The 18,924-nt window shown below is 53.8% G+C and overlaps 1 protein-coding gene across 4 annotated transcripts in view; it reads left to right on the top strand.

The window, feature by feature from the left end:
- The first annotated feature begins 2,953 nt into the window (after nt 1–2,953).
- The window catches only part of DHRS3 (dehydrogenase/reductase 3), a 39,221-nt gene continuing 23,250 nt past the window's right edge, over nt 2,954–18,924 (top strand). Inside the window, exons 1-2 of one of the 4 annotated variants that reach the window (XM_032495224.1) lie at nt 2,954–3,219; nt 3,927–4,076. In XM_032495224.1, the coding sequence (XP_032351115.1) occupies nt 3,103–3,219; nt 3,927–4,076 (267 nt within the window). In that variant the 5' untranslated portion in view covers nt 2,954–3,102. Of the gene's footprint in view, nt 4,077–18,924 lie in introns of all 4 variants that reach the window. The other 3 variants (XM_032495225.1, XM_032495226.1, XM_006192446.3) reach the window with 3 other exon arrangements.

The raw sequence follows: 18,924 nt of genomic DNA, 5'->3' as shown, positions 1-18,924 counted from the left end.
CCCTGGACCTGGGCTGGAAGGCGGCTCCAGCCTGCCCTGCTGGGTCCTCGCACCTCCCCGGCCCACCCCACACCGGGAGAGCTGAGTCATGGAAAAAGTTAGTTCCCTAGGCTGCAGCTCACCTCCCTCCTCCATCTAGCCCACAAAGGCTCCATTCACGTTTTCAGGAGAGGGGAGAAAACCGTGGGGCCCTCTCCCCAGGCTGGGATGTGAAATTTCAAACTTCACTGGAGTTAAATTCCCCACCCCCTGCTCCCGCCTAAGGGAGGAGGGGGTACCAAGAGCAAAAAATACAGCTAGGGGGAGGAGGGGGAGGGAAAGTGTCCCATGCAGTTCTCACTGAAGCCAAGTGACAGGGACCCTCTGGGCCAACCCGTTGGACTGTGCATCCCCCAGCCCAGTGCCCCATGGCCCTCATATTCCCGGGGGGGGGGGAGCTTAGGGGACACAGGAGGTGACAGACGGCATCTCTCTGGGCAACTGATGATGGAAGAGGCCTGAGGCTCACAGGATGCCAGGCCCACAAAACCCACATCCTGATGGTGGAACGTGTAGGAAAAAGGTGTCTGCTTCCCAGCCAGCAGTCCAACACCAAGCCTTTTTCTTGTGATTCCACCCCAAACCTGATGTTTGGAAGAGGTAAGGGTGGCACCCTGCGTGGCCTGGGTTTCGTCCTGTGTTACGTGGGCACAGTGACGCCCACCCCCTCGGGCTGCTCTGGACATTCAGTGAGAATATACGTAAAGGGCCTGATATGCTGACGGTCCCTCTGGGTTCTCGACCCCCTTCCCACTCCGTCTCACACCCAGCGCAAATGTCAGTGGGGCCTGGTGGCCGGTCACCCAGCGGGTCTGGCGTCTGGACAGGGTGGGTTAGCTGGTGGGAATCGGGGACACGCTGTTGCGTTTATGAGTTGCTTCACATCTCTGTGCCTCAGTTTCCTCCTCCACAAAGCAGCAGGTGTGTGGGGAAGTGGAGCCATGATCTTTGCAAGCCTTTTCAGGCTGGGAGCGTTACCCTTAGGTGGAGAGAAACTGGAAGTGAAAGGAGAGATAGCTGGGTGGCAGGAACACGGGAGGCTCGGCAGCTGGAAGGCGCAGTGCCGCATCCCGACCACTAGGTGGCGTCGAGGATAACAGATGAGAACAGGCGGAGCGCAGGGGTTCCAGCTCCAGACTTTCCCAGTTGTTTTCTTGGCAGGCCTGGCAGACACCAGCCACCGCTGGGTGGGAAGAGCCTGTCTCTCCAGGGTCGGGATTTTTTCCCTATTTTTACAGATCTCCAAGGTGGGAGGAGGCCGACACTTTGACGGAGGCCTGCCTTTAGCCGTGGCCTGGGAGTCAGATCAAGGCAATGGCCTGCCCTTCAATCACTCTTTTGGAGGTTTGGATGGAGGCAGGAGGGAGCCTGGTCCTCCACCGCTCTCCTCCCCTCCTTCCCGGGTGGGGTGGGGCGGGAAGAGGAACCACGTCTGGATTTGGATCCCTCCCTCCCGCACTTCCTGGCAGGGTAACCTGGCAGATGCGGATAATAATACCGCCACTGAAGGTCAGTGGGAGGATTAAATTTCAGAATCTACGCCCTCAGTGTAGGACAGTCTTATCCAGTCCCACTCTTCCAAACCCTTCTTGCTCTTCCAGAGACCCAGATAATGATCTTCCCAATTCACACGGAAGGAAAACCTCACCTGTAAAACTTCTCCCCAGAACTAGAGGGCTTCTGCAGCCCAGGGAGGAGGTAAACCCCAGCCACCTCTCCCCAAATCAGCATTCCTCAAAGTGACTTTCTCACCCAGTCCTCAGCAGAGCCACCAGGCGGGGCATTCAACGACCTGATTCCAGCACAGCCAGCCCTGCTGAATCAGAATGTCTGGGGCTAAGGCCCAGCACTCCTCGTCTGAACAAGCCTCTCGCTGGAGAACCGCTGTCCCAGATTACAGGGCAGCTCCTGGCTCACCCTCTCTCCTCCTGGCCTGGGACCATCGGGGGCAGCAGGAGGCAAGCCCCATCAGCACTTTTAACTGAAGCTGCTTTTTAGTGACTCACCTCACAGACTTCCTGCAACAGGCAACTGTAACTAGCTGGGTCCCACCCACCAGCAGGGAAGACATTCTTGCTGGGGGAAATAGGAGGTTACAAGGTGGGTGCCCCACTCAAGCAGCCCAGGGAGACCCAAAGAGAAGTCGCTGCCAGCACAAGACAGGGGGCACTGGTTTGATATGTTTTGTTTACAGGCGTTTGTTATTAAGGAAATTGCTGTCAGTCAAGGTAATCCTAGCCCAGATGAGCAATAAATATGCTCCCAGCTAATCTTACAGAGATTTTATTGGCACCTTGGGGGCAGAGGTTCCTTTATGCTGCCCACCCCCGCCCCTCAAAGCAAACCCCCCCTCCCCCTCCCCCCAGGCTGTTCCCCGCAAGCAACGTGACGGACTCGGGGCAGACTTAGAAAGTGCACTCTAAGTGAAGATAGGAGGCGCCTGGGGAAAGGTCGAAAGTGGCTTCCTGGTCCTACCTGGAGGCAGGGGGTGACCAAATGACCCGAAATAAACCCTGGGCGACCTGGATGGATCAAGGCAGGCGCGAGCTCCCCCGGGCCGTGCCCGGCACGCAGGGGCGATCACCTGGCCCGCAGGAGCCCCTGTTCGGGGAGACAGCGTCCCGGGCAAGGAGAAACATCTCGAGGACGGAGACGGTTCGCAGGAGTCGGTTCCAGCGTGTGCGAGTTGCAGCGGCGAGCCCTCAGGGACGCCGCCGGCAAGCCCCAGCTTGCAGACAGGGGAGCCGGCCCCGGGAGAGCGCGAGTCGGAGCGAGCCCGTGTGCGCGCCCGCGCGCGCGCCCTGCGACTGCGCAGGGGGAGGGGAGCCCGCGGCAGCCACTCAGAGGAACGGTAGTGAAGCTTCGGAACAACTTTAACTGTCAATCAGACTTAATGGGGTATTAAAAAAAAAAAATGGGGGAGAAAAAGAGCCGCCCTCTCGCTCCGCTCCGCGGCTGCCCCGGGAGCAAATGGATAAGGCGGCGCAGACGAGGGCGTCCGATCCACGCGCGCTCCGCACCAGGGCCCTCTCCAAGTTGGAAAGGACAAAAAGAAGGCAATAAATGCTAACAAGGGAGAGAGAGGGAGCCGGATCGCGCGGCAACTCCCAGCCTCCGTTGGAGGAGAGAGGGAGGGAGGGAGCCGGAGAGAGCGAGCGCGCGCGAGGGCGAGCCATGCACGTAAAGAAACTGACACCCGGACCCCCCACTTCTCCTGCACGTTGCTGGCAATCAGATCGCGTTTAAGCAATTTCCTGAGCCCAAGAATAGCAATGAGTCGGGAGACTTTCGCGGGCTGAAATTGGGAGCTCCAAGCACTCCTCCCCCCCCCCCACTTTTTTTTTTTTTCCGGAGAAGGGGTTGGGGGGGGCGCTACAATTTGGAAACGGCTTTTTTTTTTTTTTTAATCTTGCACTTTGAAACCGCGGGGCTGTAGCAGGGTGCGCGCGTGTGGTTGGTGCATTTTTTTTTCTTCCCCTGCCTAAACTCCTCTGTCAGCCTGTAAACATTACCTGAGAATTCCCCAGCCGAAACGGCTGCTGGGGCAAGAAAGTTCTTGTTAGAACTTTCCACCTCCGGCTTCCCCTCCACCCCTCTTACTGTCCCAAGCTTCTGAGACGCTTTTTCTCGTTCCGAGGATTTATCTTTTTTCCCCCCCTTTTTCTCACCCTGTGCTTGCTTTGCATTTGGGAAGAGGTGATTTCAAGAGTGGCCAGGTGGGACGCCTCTCTCCCCCTTGTTCGGTTTATTTATTATTGTTTGGGAGTGTTTTCTTTTTTAAGCCCTATTTTGTTCGGTCCGGGGAGTTTCACCCCCCGCTGCCCAGCTCCGCGGCGCGGAGGATGGTGTGGAAACGGCTGGGCGCGTTGGTGGTGTTCCCTCTGCAGATGATCTATCTGGTGGTGAAAGCAGCCGTCGGACTGGTGCTGCCCGCCAAGCTGCGGGACCTGTCGCGGGAGACCGTCCTCATCACCGGCGGCGGGAGAGGCATCGGGCGCCAGCTCGCTCGCGAGTTCGCAGAACGCGGCGCCAGAAAGGTACTGGGACGTCTCGACTCCAGAGGGTGGAGGCTGAGGGCGAGGGGCACCGAGAGGATTGGGGGTTCGCCCACCTGCTGCCGCTGCGGGAACCCGCACCCAGGGTCTGAAAGTCGCCGGCTACCCTACTTTTCTGCGCCACCCGCGAGTGCTGAGCTAGTCAGTTTCACCTTGTACATTTCCCGGGCACCGGGCTGTCTACTTTGGCAGGTCCGGAGCTCAGCGGCTCCTTTGGGATCTGTGGCTGGCTGTTCATCCCCACCTCGAAACTTAGCTGACCTATCCATTTCTTCCATTCCTCCCTCCCAAAGGAAGGTGTTACGTTTTCCCCCTCGCCTTTCCCTCTTTTGCCACCACCCTGGTGAGTGCAGGGTGTGTGCGCTCCTGGGTAGAGCTGGGAGCCGCCTGCTAGTTGGCGCTTCGTATTTTCCTTGGCAACCCGCTTCCCAGTCCCAACCTGGGCGGCTGCAGCTCTGGAGGCTGGAGGAGAGCAGAAACTTGGTTTGGGCTTGAAACTGGGGAAGCCGTCTTGGATGGTCTAGCCTAAAGCTGATAGGCACTGGGAGGCCCAGGTGTTTGGAAATCTGGAAGGAAGGGATAAGGGTAACCAGCAGCTGATAAAGAGCCCTTGTTCTCATTTCAATGCTGCCTGCGCCCCCCACCCAAATATAGCCCCAGAGGGGATCCCCCCTGATCAAGCGGGGAGGTGGCACTGTTATGAGCCCCCCCCCACATACATCCAAGCGCTGCCTTTAACTTTTTGGTAGTCCCAGCACCTCTTCCTCCAGTTTTCCCAGACCTTGTGCCCCAGAGTGGGGAGGGTGAGCCAGCTGTCACCCAACTCCAACCCAAGCCAGGCTGACTCACCCAGTGACTAGAGCAATAGAGAGGGAGATTTGAGGCCAGCAGGCTGGGTTGTCTCCAGCCGGCCTTGTGAAGAGGAAGAGCAAAAACAGGGAATTAGTTTGAAATTTAAACTGTTGTGAGCGAGGGGGGTAAAGGGCCGGCAAAGCCAGCTGATCTGACATCGAGCCACATACCTAGGGGATTAAGTAAATATGTACTGTAGAAAACCAAACCTGCATGTAATTCCAGGTTGCTTTTGTTTTGTTAAATACTGCCCTGAGATTTACAATTCCTCCGGGGTGGCTCTGACTGGGACTGAACTTTGGAGCCTGAACTATCAGCCAAAGCCGATTGCCGATTAACTCTTCCTTCCCCGGAACTGGCGGCCGAGCAGGGCACGGGGCGGGACGTGTTGGGCAGGGGGCTGTCAAGGCCGAGTGAGCTGGGGTCGGCAGTCCGGAGCTCCTGCTTCTCCTTGGGTGGTTTGGACAGCTGCTTGACCTTACAGTTGGAAGGGGAGTTCGGAAGTGTTTTTAACCCTTGGACACCCCGAAAAAGGAGAAGTAAAAGTTGTTCTCGGCAGTTTCGTTTCCTCCTGGTGATGCCCCATTGAAGGGCTCCCGAGGCTCTTTGTGGAGGGGTGGCAGATGAGGATGTCCTTGTGGGGTGAGGGGGTGGGGGCTGGGACAACTGCATGTGATTGTCATTCCTTAGCTGTCCGCATCCCACAGAAACTTTCTTCTGACTCTTCCAGCTGGCCCAAGGCCTGGGTCTCTTTCTCTGTTCTTGTATCTGGCTGCAGTCGGCATATGAAGAACTCTTTTAGCCAATCTGGAAAAACTTGACTGACTATAAACAAGCCTAAATTGAAAGAAGTATGTGGAATTGGGCGAGGAAGGTAGAAGAGTACAGAGAGCCACCCGCAGGTCCATATACTGGGAACCATGCCCCACCTAACTTGGAATGAATATCCTCTCCCAGGGAATAAACCCAGGGCCGATGGGAAATATGTCTGAAATTGGTATTGGGTCACCAGAAGCAGGATCCATGAGGCTTATGAAACCTCCAGTCACTCACGCTAGATTCAGTCATCAGACCAGTCAGGGTGCCCAAGAGCCCTCCTATAATTCATCATTAGCTGACCAATTACTGGAGCTACTTTTTAATGAGCTTTCTGCTCGCTGTCACGGTGGGGAATTTGGAACCAAGCCTTCTTGCCTGAGTCCATCTGGGGCCTAGTGGGACAACCCCCAGTGGTAGGAGTGTTTGGGGGCCAGTGGACTTGGGGACAAAAAGCCAAGTGTTGTGGAGTGGGGACTTGATGGGAGATGGTTGAGAGGGTTGAATGTGAATGGTGGGCTCCAGGTGGTCCTGGAGCAGCTGGAGAGAGCTGGGGAGGGGGGCGCCACCCGCAGGCTGCAGTGATGCAAGACAGGTGACCAAGATGAGCCATGATGAACCTCAATGACTCTACTCCTCCCCAGGGGTGGACGTAGAGGCCCTTCCAGCCTCAGTTTGGGTGGGAGTGGACCTGAGAGGAAAGGTTCCCTAAAGAGAAAGAAGGGAGGAGGACCAGGGTCTCTGCAAACAGCTGGCACGTCCAAAAGAGGTCTGTTGACTTTTGGGGGGACTGACAACCCAGTTTCCCATAATGACCTTGGGTCAAACAAGATTTGGCAATATTTGTGTATGCTAGAGCAGCTTGAGTGGCAAAGGTGACGCAAATGAGGGTTTTTCTTAAAGGGACACAAAGGCACTGGGATTTAGAAAGTTCCTCACCTGGAGATGTCTCCGTTTACCCACCATGGGCGAGGTTCATTTGGGCAGGGCCAGCCGTGGTCTGGGTCTCTAAGAGGCAGATTCTTGCTGGGTTATTGCCCACTCCTCTCCTTCTTCATTTTCTGTGTCCTCCTGGAATTCCTTCCATGAAAGCATTCATACAGCTTGGACCCACCCCTCTCCCACCAAGGCTCCTGGCCAGCTAGTGGCCGGCCCAGCTTCCAGCCTTTGACCTTGCCATGGTTTTAGCAGGTGTCTCCTGGAGGAGAGAAGTGAATTGTTTAGAAGTATTTGCAGTGGCTGTTCCAGCGTCCGGTCCAGTCTGAGGCAAGCGGCTGGACTAGAGCCGTGGGCCATGACTGCAGACCCGTGGAGGTAGGGGCAACATACCAGGGCCCAGCTCCTCCGTGGAAGAGGGGTAGAGCCGGGACTCAGGGACCCATGTCAGGGAGCTAGGGTGAGAACTGGCTCAGAGTTATACCTGCCTTGCTTTGATTGCGTTCACAGTCTGTGGGTCGACAGACCTGTTCCTAAAGCCGCTTGCCAGGAACTAGCCCTTTATGGAAATGTGTGAATTCTATTCTCCATCACATCCATTCAGCAAATCCCACATCCTTCCCATTCCTGGCCCAGGGGCAGGCCCAGGCCCAATTATCTCTGGACAACCATCTCGGAGAGACCTAGTCCAGCAAACCTGCCTGAGGCTGTCGGGTTTTTGATGCAGCTCTGAACCTGGAGAGGGATGGATACCACAAAGATGAAAAAAGACACAGAGACATGGCCAAGAGCTTATAGTCAAAGCACAAATTACTGTGTGTATTAGTTTCCTGTGACCGCCTTAACAAGTTACCATTAACTTGGTGACTTGCAACAGTAGAAATTTATTCTCTCACAGTCCTAGAGGCCAGATACGTGAAGTCAAGCTGTTGGCCGGACCCCTCTGAAGGCTCTAGGGGAGTATCTTCCTTGCCCCTGTCAGCTCCTGGTTGGTGCTCCCTGGTCTGGTCCACGTGGCTGGTTCTCTGTCTCTCTCTGTGTCTCTGTATCCTCTCATTTTCCTATAAGGACAGCAGTCTTTGGATTTAGGGCACACACTAAATCCAGTATGACCTCATCCTGAGATGTCTAACTAATAACATCTCCAAAGACTCTCTTTCCAAAGAAGGTCATATTCTGAGGTCCCAGGTAGACATGAATTTGGGGGAGACACTAAACAGAAGCAGCCCAGAGCTATTTATCTACAATAGGGGTTCACAGAAGGCTTCATGAAGGAGGTGGCATTTGAGTGAGCCTTGAAGAAGGTCAGGAGTCTCAACCAGGAGGGATGGGAGAAGGGCAATCCAGGTGCAAGAAAGCACCTGACCAAAGACCGTGCGCCTGGCTGAAACTGGGGAAGGGAGGCAGAAGACAAAGAGGAAAGACAATGTAGAACGGATTAGGGATCTGGGGAGGTGAGCAGTGTGTATCTCAGACTGAGTCAGGCCCGTACTGACGACAATAAGAAAAAGGAGAAAGAGAGGAGAAGGGTCCAGATAGGTAATCTTGGGACCCAGAGTCATCAGGCCAAAAGAGCTGCATTAAACAACTGATGTGTGATGAAAGCCACAAAGCCGGGGTGGCAGGGGAGACAGCAATGGCTCACCTCCCCCCTCCTCACCCTGAATGCAGCCTTTGCTGGGAATTTCTAGGAGAAGTACCAGGTTCCCATTCACTGCAGCCTGGGAGCAGGAAGGTAGGCTACCTGTCCTACTTGTGGCATCTAGGAAAAGTCTTCCGGCTTGTAGCACCTGGTCCTTGGGTTTCAAACAATGGGCTTTACAATTGGGACTGTCTCCTGAATAGACAAACACCTCCCTATTACTGCCCCACCCCCTGCCCCTGGGGAACAAAGGTGCCCACATCTGGGGCCACACCCACTGTGGCCTGGCTCACCTGAGTTCTAGACCTGACTTTGCTGCAACCCTGGAAAAGTCACTCCCTTCTCCAGGCTGCAGCAAAGAAGCACACCCATAAAATGAGAGGGGATGCAATGATCCTTAAGATCCTGGCAGGCTCTAAAACTCTCATATTGTGGCTCAGCCATCCCAGGAAAGCAACTGAGTGCCAAGCTCTCTGAGTTGGGAGGAGGAGACTTCTGCAAAAAACACTGATCCTCATTCACTGCGGCTTTCAGCCTTTGCTGCTACTTATCAGATCCTACTGAATGAAAAAGAAGGAGCTTAGAGTTGGAGCACGTGCCCTCCAACCCGAGGGGGCCCCATGCCCAATTCAGAATTCCCTTAACAGCCACCAGGTAGCCAGTTGCCAAGGATTTATTTCAACAGGCAAGGTTCCCAACCAACGTGTCAAGTGGAACATCCAGTTTTTATCCTAAAATCACCAAAGTGTCTATTTGGGCTTCAGAGGATGCTCTCTGGATCTAGAAAAACGGAACCTGAGTCAGGAAGTCCACCGTCCATCTACCCACCCGTCTGCTCATTCTTGCGCAGACTCCAAGCTCTTCTGAACTTTCAGCTTTTCAGAGCCTGGGCCATTGGTTTATCCCTACACGGACCCTCTTTATCAAGATGGTTACTTTCTCTGCTCCATTTCCATCTTGTGATTTGTTGAGGTCATCACTTTGAAAAAATGATCGCAGCCGTATTGATAAGAAAGGAGCCTTCAGCCATCCTTTCCCCCGCCCTCCACTGGAAAGAGAGCTGGTTGCTGCAGTCACTATAACTTGTCCCTGGGGGCCTTATCCCAACCCACCACTCTCAAAATCCCGCTTAGTCCTGGGCGCCACTGCAGGAAGGATGCCAGACCCAACCTGTCGTCCTGTATCCCCCGGCAGAAGCACAGCCATACCTAGAACGTTGTAAGATGTTTTCCCTGCTGCTTTCAGAAGACACAATCTGAAAAATACCCCTAGTGTATAAGCTACTTGGAAAGAAACATTTGAAACATATTATTCAGATGAAGCAGAAAGGTCAAGAAAGAGTTGAAGCCAGACGAAAAGGAAACCAGCCCATCTATTTAGACGGTAGCATTCCCAAACGCACGTGTTCATCTGCCATCGGACCAGTGAGGTCTCTTAAAACGAGTGAGGTCTTAGAGTTCCAGTTTCTCAAAAAGGGAATGACAGGGACCAGAACAAGTTAGCAAATGAGGGGTTGGTGGGAACTCTTACGTTCATTCATTCAACAAATCTAGGGTGCAACCTCTGTGTGTCAGGCAGTGTTCTTGGATCCAGCAGTGAGCAAACAGACAGAAATATCACCCCCCACCCCACCCCCTAACCCCCAGGCAGTTTGGGGACAGAGATGGATAATCAACAGGATACAGAAACTACCCGGTTAGAGTGCTGTAAGTGCTAAGGAAGAAACAAATGAGGCACTGGGGACAGAAGAGGACCTGGTGGGGATGGACGGAGTCACATTCCAGGCCAAGAGGGAAGAGTGAGGGGCTCTGAGACAGAAGGTACCTAGGAGCAGAGTGAGCAAGGAGGGCGAGAGAGGAAGGGGGTGGGGGTGGGGGGAGCAGTTTTGGGGTGAGAGGACAGGCAGGAGAGGGGGTGCAGGGCGGGGCAGGTGGGGCCAAGCAATCTCTAGAACTAATTTTGGCTTTGGCTCTAAGTGAAGCTGGGAGCTGTTGGAGGGTTCTGAGAAGGGAAGTGACATGATCTAAGTCTTGGCAAGACCACCCTGGCTGCTGTGATGGGAAGACAGTGGGGAAGGGGTGTCAGGCCAGGGGCAGGAGAGAGATTAGGGACGCTTCCCAGGCTCCCGAAGAACATGGCCGTAGACTTTGCTCTCAGCTTTGCACTAGGGTTTTAGAAGATGCTGCCAGTCTTCTGTGATACCTTTACCATCAAATGGAAGTGGGTGGGCTAAAGGGGGTGTAGGTAGGCTGGTGTGCCCCTGGAGGGGTGGGTGGGAGTCATCTGAGACCCAGGCCTCAGAGTCTGCTGGGAGACCTAAGCTCACAAGTCATGGTCTGTTCTCGCTGATGCCTTGGGTGACAAATGCCAACCAACTTGGGTGACAACTTGGGGAATTGTCCCAACGTCAGATTTGTTCATTGATTCATGGAGCTGCCTCAGGGAACCACATAAACATGGCTCTCTCTGGTGGCACTTACGTCCTGGTGCAATGACCATCTCCAGATAAAGTCCCTGATGCTTTGGAAAGAGGTGTCATCTCCAGCAAGATGACTTTAATGGTACCAAAAATTAACTTCCTCTAAAAGTAAGATAAAAGCAACTGTATCGGTGCCCAGAGAGAAGGAGATGCTTTTCTGTTCTATTTTGTCAAAGGACCTCTGGAGCGTCGTGGTCAGCATTGGTCAACACTTTGGAGGCTCCTGGAGCAACTGGGGGGCATCCAGGGGGCCGGCTCAGGATGACAAGGACAGGAAGTCACGACTTGGGTCAGATGGCAAAGCCGTGGGCGTTTGGTTGACTGCTTCAGGGGCTGGAGATGGTATCGGCTGCCTTCCAGGTAGGGTGGATGGCCGCACCAGGCTGGGTGCCTTCCCGCCCTCTGGAGCTTTCTGCAAAGGTCAGCAGGCTGCAGAGAGGATGCTGTAGATTCCTGCATCCTGAGAGGCTGGGTGCTGGACCACCACCTGGGTCCCGGACCACCACCTGGGTCCCATCCACCTTTTAGATTCTGTGAAATCATCATTCTCAGAGTGATGTGAGTGAGGACAGTGGCCCACACGGGGTCAGGGGCCAAAAGGAAGAGAGGCCACCAGCAGCAATCAACCAACACAATCAAACAACCCCTCAGTGGGGCCCTTCCACGGCTGCGTCACTCCTTGGTCTGGGTTTTTTTTTCGGGTGCTGAAGAGAGGAGAGGAGGAGAACGGAGGGTGCAGGTCAGGCCTGTGTTCACTTCCTTCACTCTGAATGTCAGTCATTACTCAGACCCAAACTGGCTTCCTCGGGCTCCTCTTGGACACGGGACTGTGGTCCATATGCTACAGGACCGCACAGTGCTTTTTCACGTTCATTTTGTCTTGCCCAGACCCAGAGACAGGTGTGACCAACAGCCCATTTCTCTTTTTTTCCAATCAAAAACATTTTTAAAATTTTTGTGTAAGTTTTAAAGGTTACTTTCCATGTACAGTTACTACAGAACGTTGGCTGTATTCCCCGTGTCGTGCTTACATCCCTGTGGCCTGCCTCACACCCAGTGGTGTGTGGCTCCCACTCCCCCACCCCCGTTTGTCCCTCCCACCCCCTATAACTGCTGGTTTGCTCTCTGCATCTGTACTCTGCTTCTTTTTTGTTATATCCGCTGGTTTGTTGTATTTTTTAGATCCCACATGTAAGTGAGATCATACAGGATTTGTCTTTTCTCTGTCTGACTTCACTTAGCTTAATGCCCTCCGGGTCCATCCAGGTTGCTGCAAATGGCAACATTTTATTCTTTTTTATGGTTGAGTAGTATTCCACTGTGTGTGTGTGTGTATATATATATATATATATATCCCACATCTTCACTCATCTGTTGATGACATTTAGGATGCTTCCCTATTTTGGTGATTATAAATAGTGCTCGTATGAACGCTGCGGTGCATGTATCTTTTCAAATGAGTGTTTTGCGTTGTTTTCAGATACATGGCCGGGGTGGAATTGCTGGGTCTGTGGTCATTATATTTTTAGCTTTTTGATAAACTTCCATTCTGTTCTCCACAGTGGTGATCAGTGGCCCATTTCTAAGACGGAAGTGAAGTGAGTTGCCCAGGTTGCTGGGCCTAAGGCAGATTTTGAACCCAGGATGTTAGCTTCCAAAGTAGGCCCTTTCCCTGGGTCAAATAATCGCAGCCTGGCCCGGCCCACCCCAGTCAGGGTTATGGAGAGGTCAAGAGACAAGCTGTTTCATAATGGGAACTACCTAGTAGGCAGAGGGTTCGGGAGAGACTAATGAGCTGTACAGGAGTCAACAGGATGTAGTTACGTTTGCCCTCACCAAAACATTTTTTTAAGCACTGAGTAGCAGTATTTGCATACAATGAGTGGGATACTTGCCAAAGGATAGAGGTAGTCACTGGTTGTCAGGGTTTGCTTTGAACAAGGAACTGATAAGCAAGAAAACAGCACAGTTGTATTTCATCAATTTACAACCAGGGAGGCACCTCCAGCAGGGAGCCAGCTTGAGGGAGGAGTGAGCGCTGGCTCCTTCCAGCTAAACCTCAGGTCACGCAGCTGGACCCTCCAAGACTGAGAGCATTGATGGTACATCAATGGGAGAGATCACTGTCAATTGAGGGAAATCCTAGAAGACTTCTTGAAGGAGGTGGCAACTGAAGAGGTTGCAGTAACTCTTAATTTTTTGCTGGTTGCAGAGCCATCTGAGAATCTGAAGAAAGTCCCAAGAAGAATGCGCAGAGACACATTTTTATACTTTTAAGGGGTCCTTGGAGTCCCGATGTCTATCCCATACACTAGGGCTTTGGACCCAATTCAGTCAAAACCCATTTAACTCCCTCAGGCTCGGGTTCAGGCCCAGGACTGGAGCTTATGTCTGAGGCAGGGGACTCTGGTGTCCTGCGACCCAAAGCCACAGCCAAGCCAGGGTGACGGAGGGGACATATTTGTGGCCTGGTGTTGCTTCATGCCAATAAGGGTTAGCCTGGCAGAGGCCACCAAGCCTTCCAGAGTCGGTTGGTCATGCCCTGCTTTGGGGGTATTCGACCTTGAATTCCTTTTTCAGGGTCATTTCAGGGAAGGGGCTGGAAAGGCATTTAGATCAATGGACCGTATGATTATTTGGTCCATATTGAAACATACTCCTGGGGGGTGTTTATAGATCATTGTCTCCTGCCTGCCTGTTATTCTTCCACAGACCTCTGGCCCATCTGAGCCCCAAAAGCCCCCAGGCAGATCCCGACAAAGTTCTAAGGCTAAGTTTTTAAACGCCCGAGGGGCTCCAAGAAGGTGGAACCCCACCAGAAGCGGAGCAGGTGGAGTTCTGAGGGGCCCTCACCTTCATGTAACTAGATCAGCTTCACTGAGGCCTTGTAGCTTAGAATTCTGCGTAAGATTTTGGGTCTCATCTTAAAAGAAGGCTATTACTTTAAAGAGAAGGGGAAAAAAAAGTAACTGTTCTGGGAAATTCCTTAGGACACACTCCTCGCCTCCACTGCTCCCTACTTGGATCTGCTAAGTGTCATCTCACTGGGTCCTCAACTTGTGGCTCTTTGCTCCAAGTGAAGGAACTGGTGGACTGGAGCAGCCTCCTCTTAGAGACTTTGCCCCTCAGGAGAGCACCCCCCCCCAAACTTCCACCCCAGGCATGTGGAACCCCAGGCCCTGCTCAGCCCCTCAGCCAGGTCCTCTCCGCCACTACCAGGGAGCCCTTGAGCTTAGAAGCCCTAATTACTCAACCAGGGCTGAGACAGCCTCCCCAAGGGAACCAAGCTGAAATTCAGCTCCCAGTCCCAGTGATTCGGCCACCCTAGCCCCAAAGCCAAGGGCTGGCCCGTGGGTAGTGTCACAGCCGCTGAAGTCATTCGGGTGGCAGCAGCCAGCCCCCTGGCCAGAGCAGGCATGCAGTTCGTAGTGCCAACCAGCCTGCTGGGAGCCAGTTCCCAGTCCCTTAAATCCTAGGAAGCCTCCCAGTGACCTGCTGTGTGATCCTGGACAAGTAACGATCTCTCTGGGCTTTGGTTCCTTCATCTGAAAAACAGAAGTGTGAAAGATTCAGTGAACTAACATATATAAACCTCCTAGTTCGGCACCAGAGGGTTTGCGAGAAAGGATGGCTCCTTCCAGTCAGGGTAGGGGTTGGGGTGGGGTGACAGGGGACACCTCCCAGCCCCAGCTCTGCACCTTTTATGTACTGGACCAGGTTCCTGCTGGGCACAAGGGGCAAAAGACGAAGAACCCACTGGCTGGACTCGCCCTGGGTCTGGGGTTCCGCGGGAAGGGAAGAATTCTGCCCCTGCCGCAGAAGCCCCTTGGGAATTTCAGCTCGTGCCGCTTTCTAGAAGTCAGTGAGAGGCATCAGTCTCCCCACAGGGAGGGCTTGGAGCCCGTCATCTTCCCTCCCACTGGAGGCCGATGGCGGCTTTCTGCGTGGACAGGGACTGGTCCGGTATAGGTCCTCCTACAGCCCAGGCGGGGAGGCCTGGCTGCCCACTCCCCTGACAGCCGCCCAGCCTCCCCTTTAGTCATTTGCCTCTCTGTGTCCAAGCAGCTCAATTGGTCAGAGTTGGGCTGTGGTGAGGCCAGAGTCATGGGTTACCATGGCAACTCACCATGCTTGCGGCTGCTCGTTGCCATGGGTCTCCTCCAAAGGACTGTGAGATCCTTGGGAGGCAGGGGACATGTCCTCTTACTTATCAAATGTCCTAGGCACCTGGCACACAGTAGGCGCTTAATAACTGTGTGTTGCCCGAGTGAAGGCATGACCGACCTGTCGTAGCTAGTTAGAGCCGGTGTCTACTGAGCACCTACTATGTGCCAGCATTTGACGTGTAATAAAGCCACACCCCACAGTGAGCGCTAGTGTGGGTCCTGTTATCATCCTCTTCTTACTGGTCACGATGCTGACAGTCACTAACAAGATCACACAGCTTGTGAGTGACCAAGTAGGATTTGAACCTGGGGCACCTGCTCTTGAACTAGTGTGTTTTGTTGCCTCTCGGTTAATCATTCTACAGAACAGAAGAGATCACGTTGACAGCCCCTAGCAGAGTGGGGGCAGCGCATGCTTTTAAGCAGTCGGGAGTCTAAATGGGTCCAAAACATTCAGCACCGCTTTTTCCAATGGTGAGTCTGGAGGTGTCCTTCAGATGGTTTACTGAGTCGGGTGACCAGAAGGTCCCTGCGTAGATCTAAGTCCAGGCATAGCTCCCAGGGCTCAAATGGTGTTGTCAGGACTCCATGCCCTGGGGCTACTCAAACCTGCCTCCCGCTGCTTTAAGTTCCACAGCTCCCAGTTGTGTGCGGAGACTGGTGTCCCTTGCCCAGCATTTCCAGGGGTTCCAGGAATTGAGTCTCCCCGGCTGTGACTGGGTTGAGCCAAAGCAGTCACTGGTGGTGGTTCAGACTGGCCGGCCAGCTGTGGGTCATAGGGGTAGACTTGAGCCAGGGGTGACTCTGAGCCAGGGGTATAGCAGCCCCAGCCAAGCCACAGCGTGTGAGAGTGGGGAGGTGGGCTTCCGCGGGGGAAACCAGGAGCAGACGTCTAGACTCCTCCTTGTGGAAGGACCAATCCAGTTTTCAGTCATCTCAAGCAAAAACTTCCAGGAGATCCAGGACTGCCTGTTAGCCAGTCCTCCCAGGTCTAGTTTTGCAGACCTTATCAGGTCATTAACTGACCCAAGCTCAAGGACAGAATAGACTTCAGGCTCGAGCTGAAACCCTCTGCCCTCAGGGAGTTTGTACTTCAAAGAGGCAACGTGAGCAGCCACACAAGGTGGTCAAGCAGGCTGTCAACAGACTTTCTCTGTAACCTTTTCTAGAAGATTTCATACCACTGGAGAGGAGACTAAAGGAAGCCCCTATGCTAGGTCACTGTTCATAGTGGCATTTCCCTGCATGTGAGAAGCCAGCTCTCCCTCCTTTCTGTGCAGGCAGGTAGGCAGAAGGGAGCTGATACTGGGCCCTTTCGAGTTCCCAGGACTGAGGGACACAGTCGAGCCCAGCTGGCCAGCTCAGTTGCCCTGCCCTCTCACAGGCCACGTAGCAGGTCATGATGGGGGGCTGGGGCCAACGTGACCACAAAGGGCAGTGTGACCTTCCTGCAGGCAGGCAGTCCTGCCAGACACACCCACGTGGAGTCAGGCCACCCTTGGCCCCCACGTGCCATGTCCTCATGTCTCACTTGGCAAAGAGGGCGGTCTCACATCACCCCTCCAGGCCACTTCCCTGTGGAATCACAGTAGAAAGATGGGGGGGGGGGCCTCTAGGCCCCCTAGGGACACAGGGCAGGTGGACTGGGACTGCCATGTGCCCTCAGGGCTCACGCCTCCTCGAGTGGCTGACCCACTGTCTTGATTCGGGGGCCACCTCTTGAGGCTTCGTGTTGGTAGGTGTGTGTGTGTTTGTGGGTGTGTATGTCCATGTGTGTGCATGCATGTGTGCATGTATGTGTGCATGTGCACCCGTGTTTGTTTTTCTTCTTAAGGAACCAGTATCGAATAGTGATTCAGATTTTGAGCTCAGGAGTCAACAAACCAAAGTTCTTATGCTGGCTTTTCCACTCACTTGCTGAGTGACCCCAGGCAAGTTACTAGACCTCTCTGAGCCAGCCTCAGTTTCCTCATCTGTAACACAAGGATTCGAAGAGAGAATGTATCCAAAGTCCTGGCCACACTAGCGAGGCTGTAGATCACGTCTGACTGTCTACAGCCACCCCTTTGTTGTGCTCTCTACAAAGCCTCTGGGGTATACGTTTGTGACAGGGTTTAACTGACGCTCATGGGTTAGTGTTGGGGTAGGGTGGCGGTGTCACCGAGAGCCCACGGACTTTGGAGCAGACAGACTTGGGGTTCAAGTCCAGCTCCTCCAGCTCTCCCCATGCTGCTGAAACACACATCGAAACACTCAGTGTTTGAAAACAGCACATATTTATTCTCTCACGTTCTAGAGGTCAGCAGGCCTCCACAGTCTCGCTGGGCTAAGATCAAGGTGTTGGGGCTGCGTTTCCTCAGGAAGCTTGAGGATCCATTTCCTTCGCCTTTCCAGCTTCTAGAAGCTTCCCACATTCCTTGGCTCTTGGCCCCTTCCTCCACCTTCAGAGCCAGCAGCATTGCATCACTCTGACCCGGCTTCCGTGGTCACACCTCCCTCTCTCTTCTGCTTCATTTTGCCACTTCTAAGGCCCCTTGTTATTACACGGGGCTCCCTTGGATAATCCAGGATGATCTTCCTATTTTAAAGTCAGTTGGCCAGCAAATTTAATTTCATCTGCAACCTTAAATTCCCCCTTCCCCATGTAAAGTGACAGGTTCTGGGGATCAGGACATGAGTGTCCTGGTGGAGGCCATTATTCTGCTGGCCACACTCTCCGAGCCTTGGTTTTCTCATCTATAATGTGACAGTGCTAGTCCCAATCTCCCAAGGCCACTGGGACAATTCCCAGAGACTGGCGAACACACTGGCCAGGGGCTCAGAAAAGGCTGGTTGGATGTGCCCTGAGCGCCTGCTGAATGCGAAACTCTATTCCAGGTGCCCCCCCCCCCGAGTCACCAGGCATGGAAGATGTCACAGGCCCTGCCGCGGAGCAGCTGGCAATGTGGCTAAAGCAGTAGAAATTCATCTGGAGGGTCTGTCCTTAGGGAGCAAAACAGCAACAAAGGGCCTTAATTGACTCGGCACTGGGTTGGCCCTGCCTCACTGAAGAGGAAACTCTGGGTCATTCCAAGGCTTCTTATGGGGGTAGATTTGTCAGTAGGGAAGGGCGTGCAGGGGGGCCCTCCTAGGTCACAGGGACCAGGTGGGCACTGCAGAGTTCCATGTCCCGTCCTCAGTCTAGCTGGGAGAATGGACCCGTGACACTGAGGTGTGATGGGTGCTTTGATGGAGCAAATCATGGCAGGAAACAGCTAAGAGCACAGGGTGGGGCTTCTCACCAGTCTGTGCCACTGTGGGTAATAATAATAATGATCTACAGGGACACTGACCTGCTCCTCAGAGCAACCCAATACGGTAGGAACTATGACTGTCCCTATTTTAAAAATGAGAAAACTACGGCTCAGAGAGGTTAAACCCTTGCCTAACAGCACACACAGTCATGGGATTTGAATCCAGGTCGTCTGGCTTCTGCGTAAGGAAGGCGGGCAATGGCTGGGGCCACAGGAGGAAACATCCCAGGCAAAGGGGAAGAGTGAGTGTGTCTAGAAACAGAAGTGTGAGTGGTGAGTTGTGGGAGATGGACAGGGAGACCTCACCGAGCTTGGCGGCCATGGGATGGGGTCTGGACTTCACTGGGAGAGCACTGGGGAGCCACAGAAGGGTTTATACAGGATGCATGACCAGTGGGATAATGGCAGGTGAAGGAAGCCTGAATTTCCAGCAGAATTCTCTGATGGTGTCAGGTTCGGGGACACTCTCTGAGGACCACTGAAATCCACTTTCTGTGGGTCTGGTCCTCAAGGGAAACCCCACCTCACCAGGCTTCCTGGGCCGAGGCCCGTGTGTGTCTGCTCTCAGCATCCTGGCCTTTGCAGGATGTGCTGACCAGGTCATTTCCCGTTGCAACGTCCTGTCACTTCCCCTGAATCCCCCAGC

The sequence above is a fragment of the Camelus ferus genome, chromosome 13, assembly GCF_009834535.1.
Source record: "Camelus ferus isolate YT-003-E chromosome 13, BCGSAC_Cfer_1.0, whole genome shotgun sequence".
NCBI lineage: Eukaryota > Metazoa > Chordata > Mammalia > Artiodactyla > Camelidae > Camelus > Camelus ferus.
This window is presented reverse-complemented; position numbering and strand designations above follow the sequence as displayed.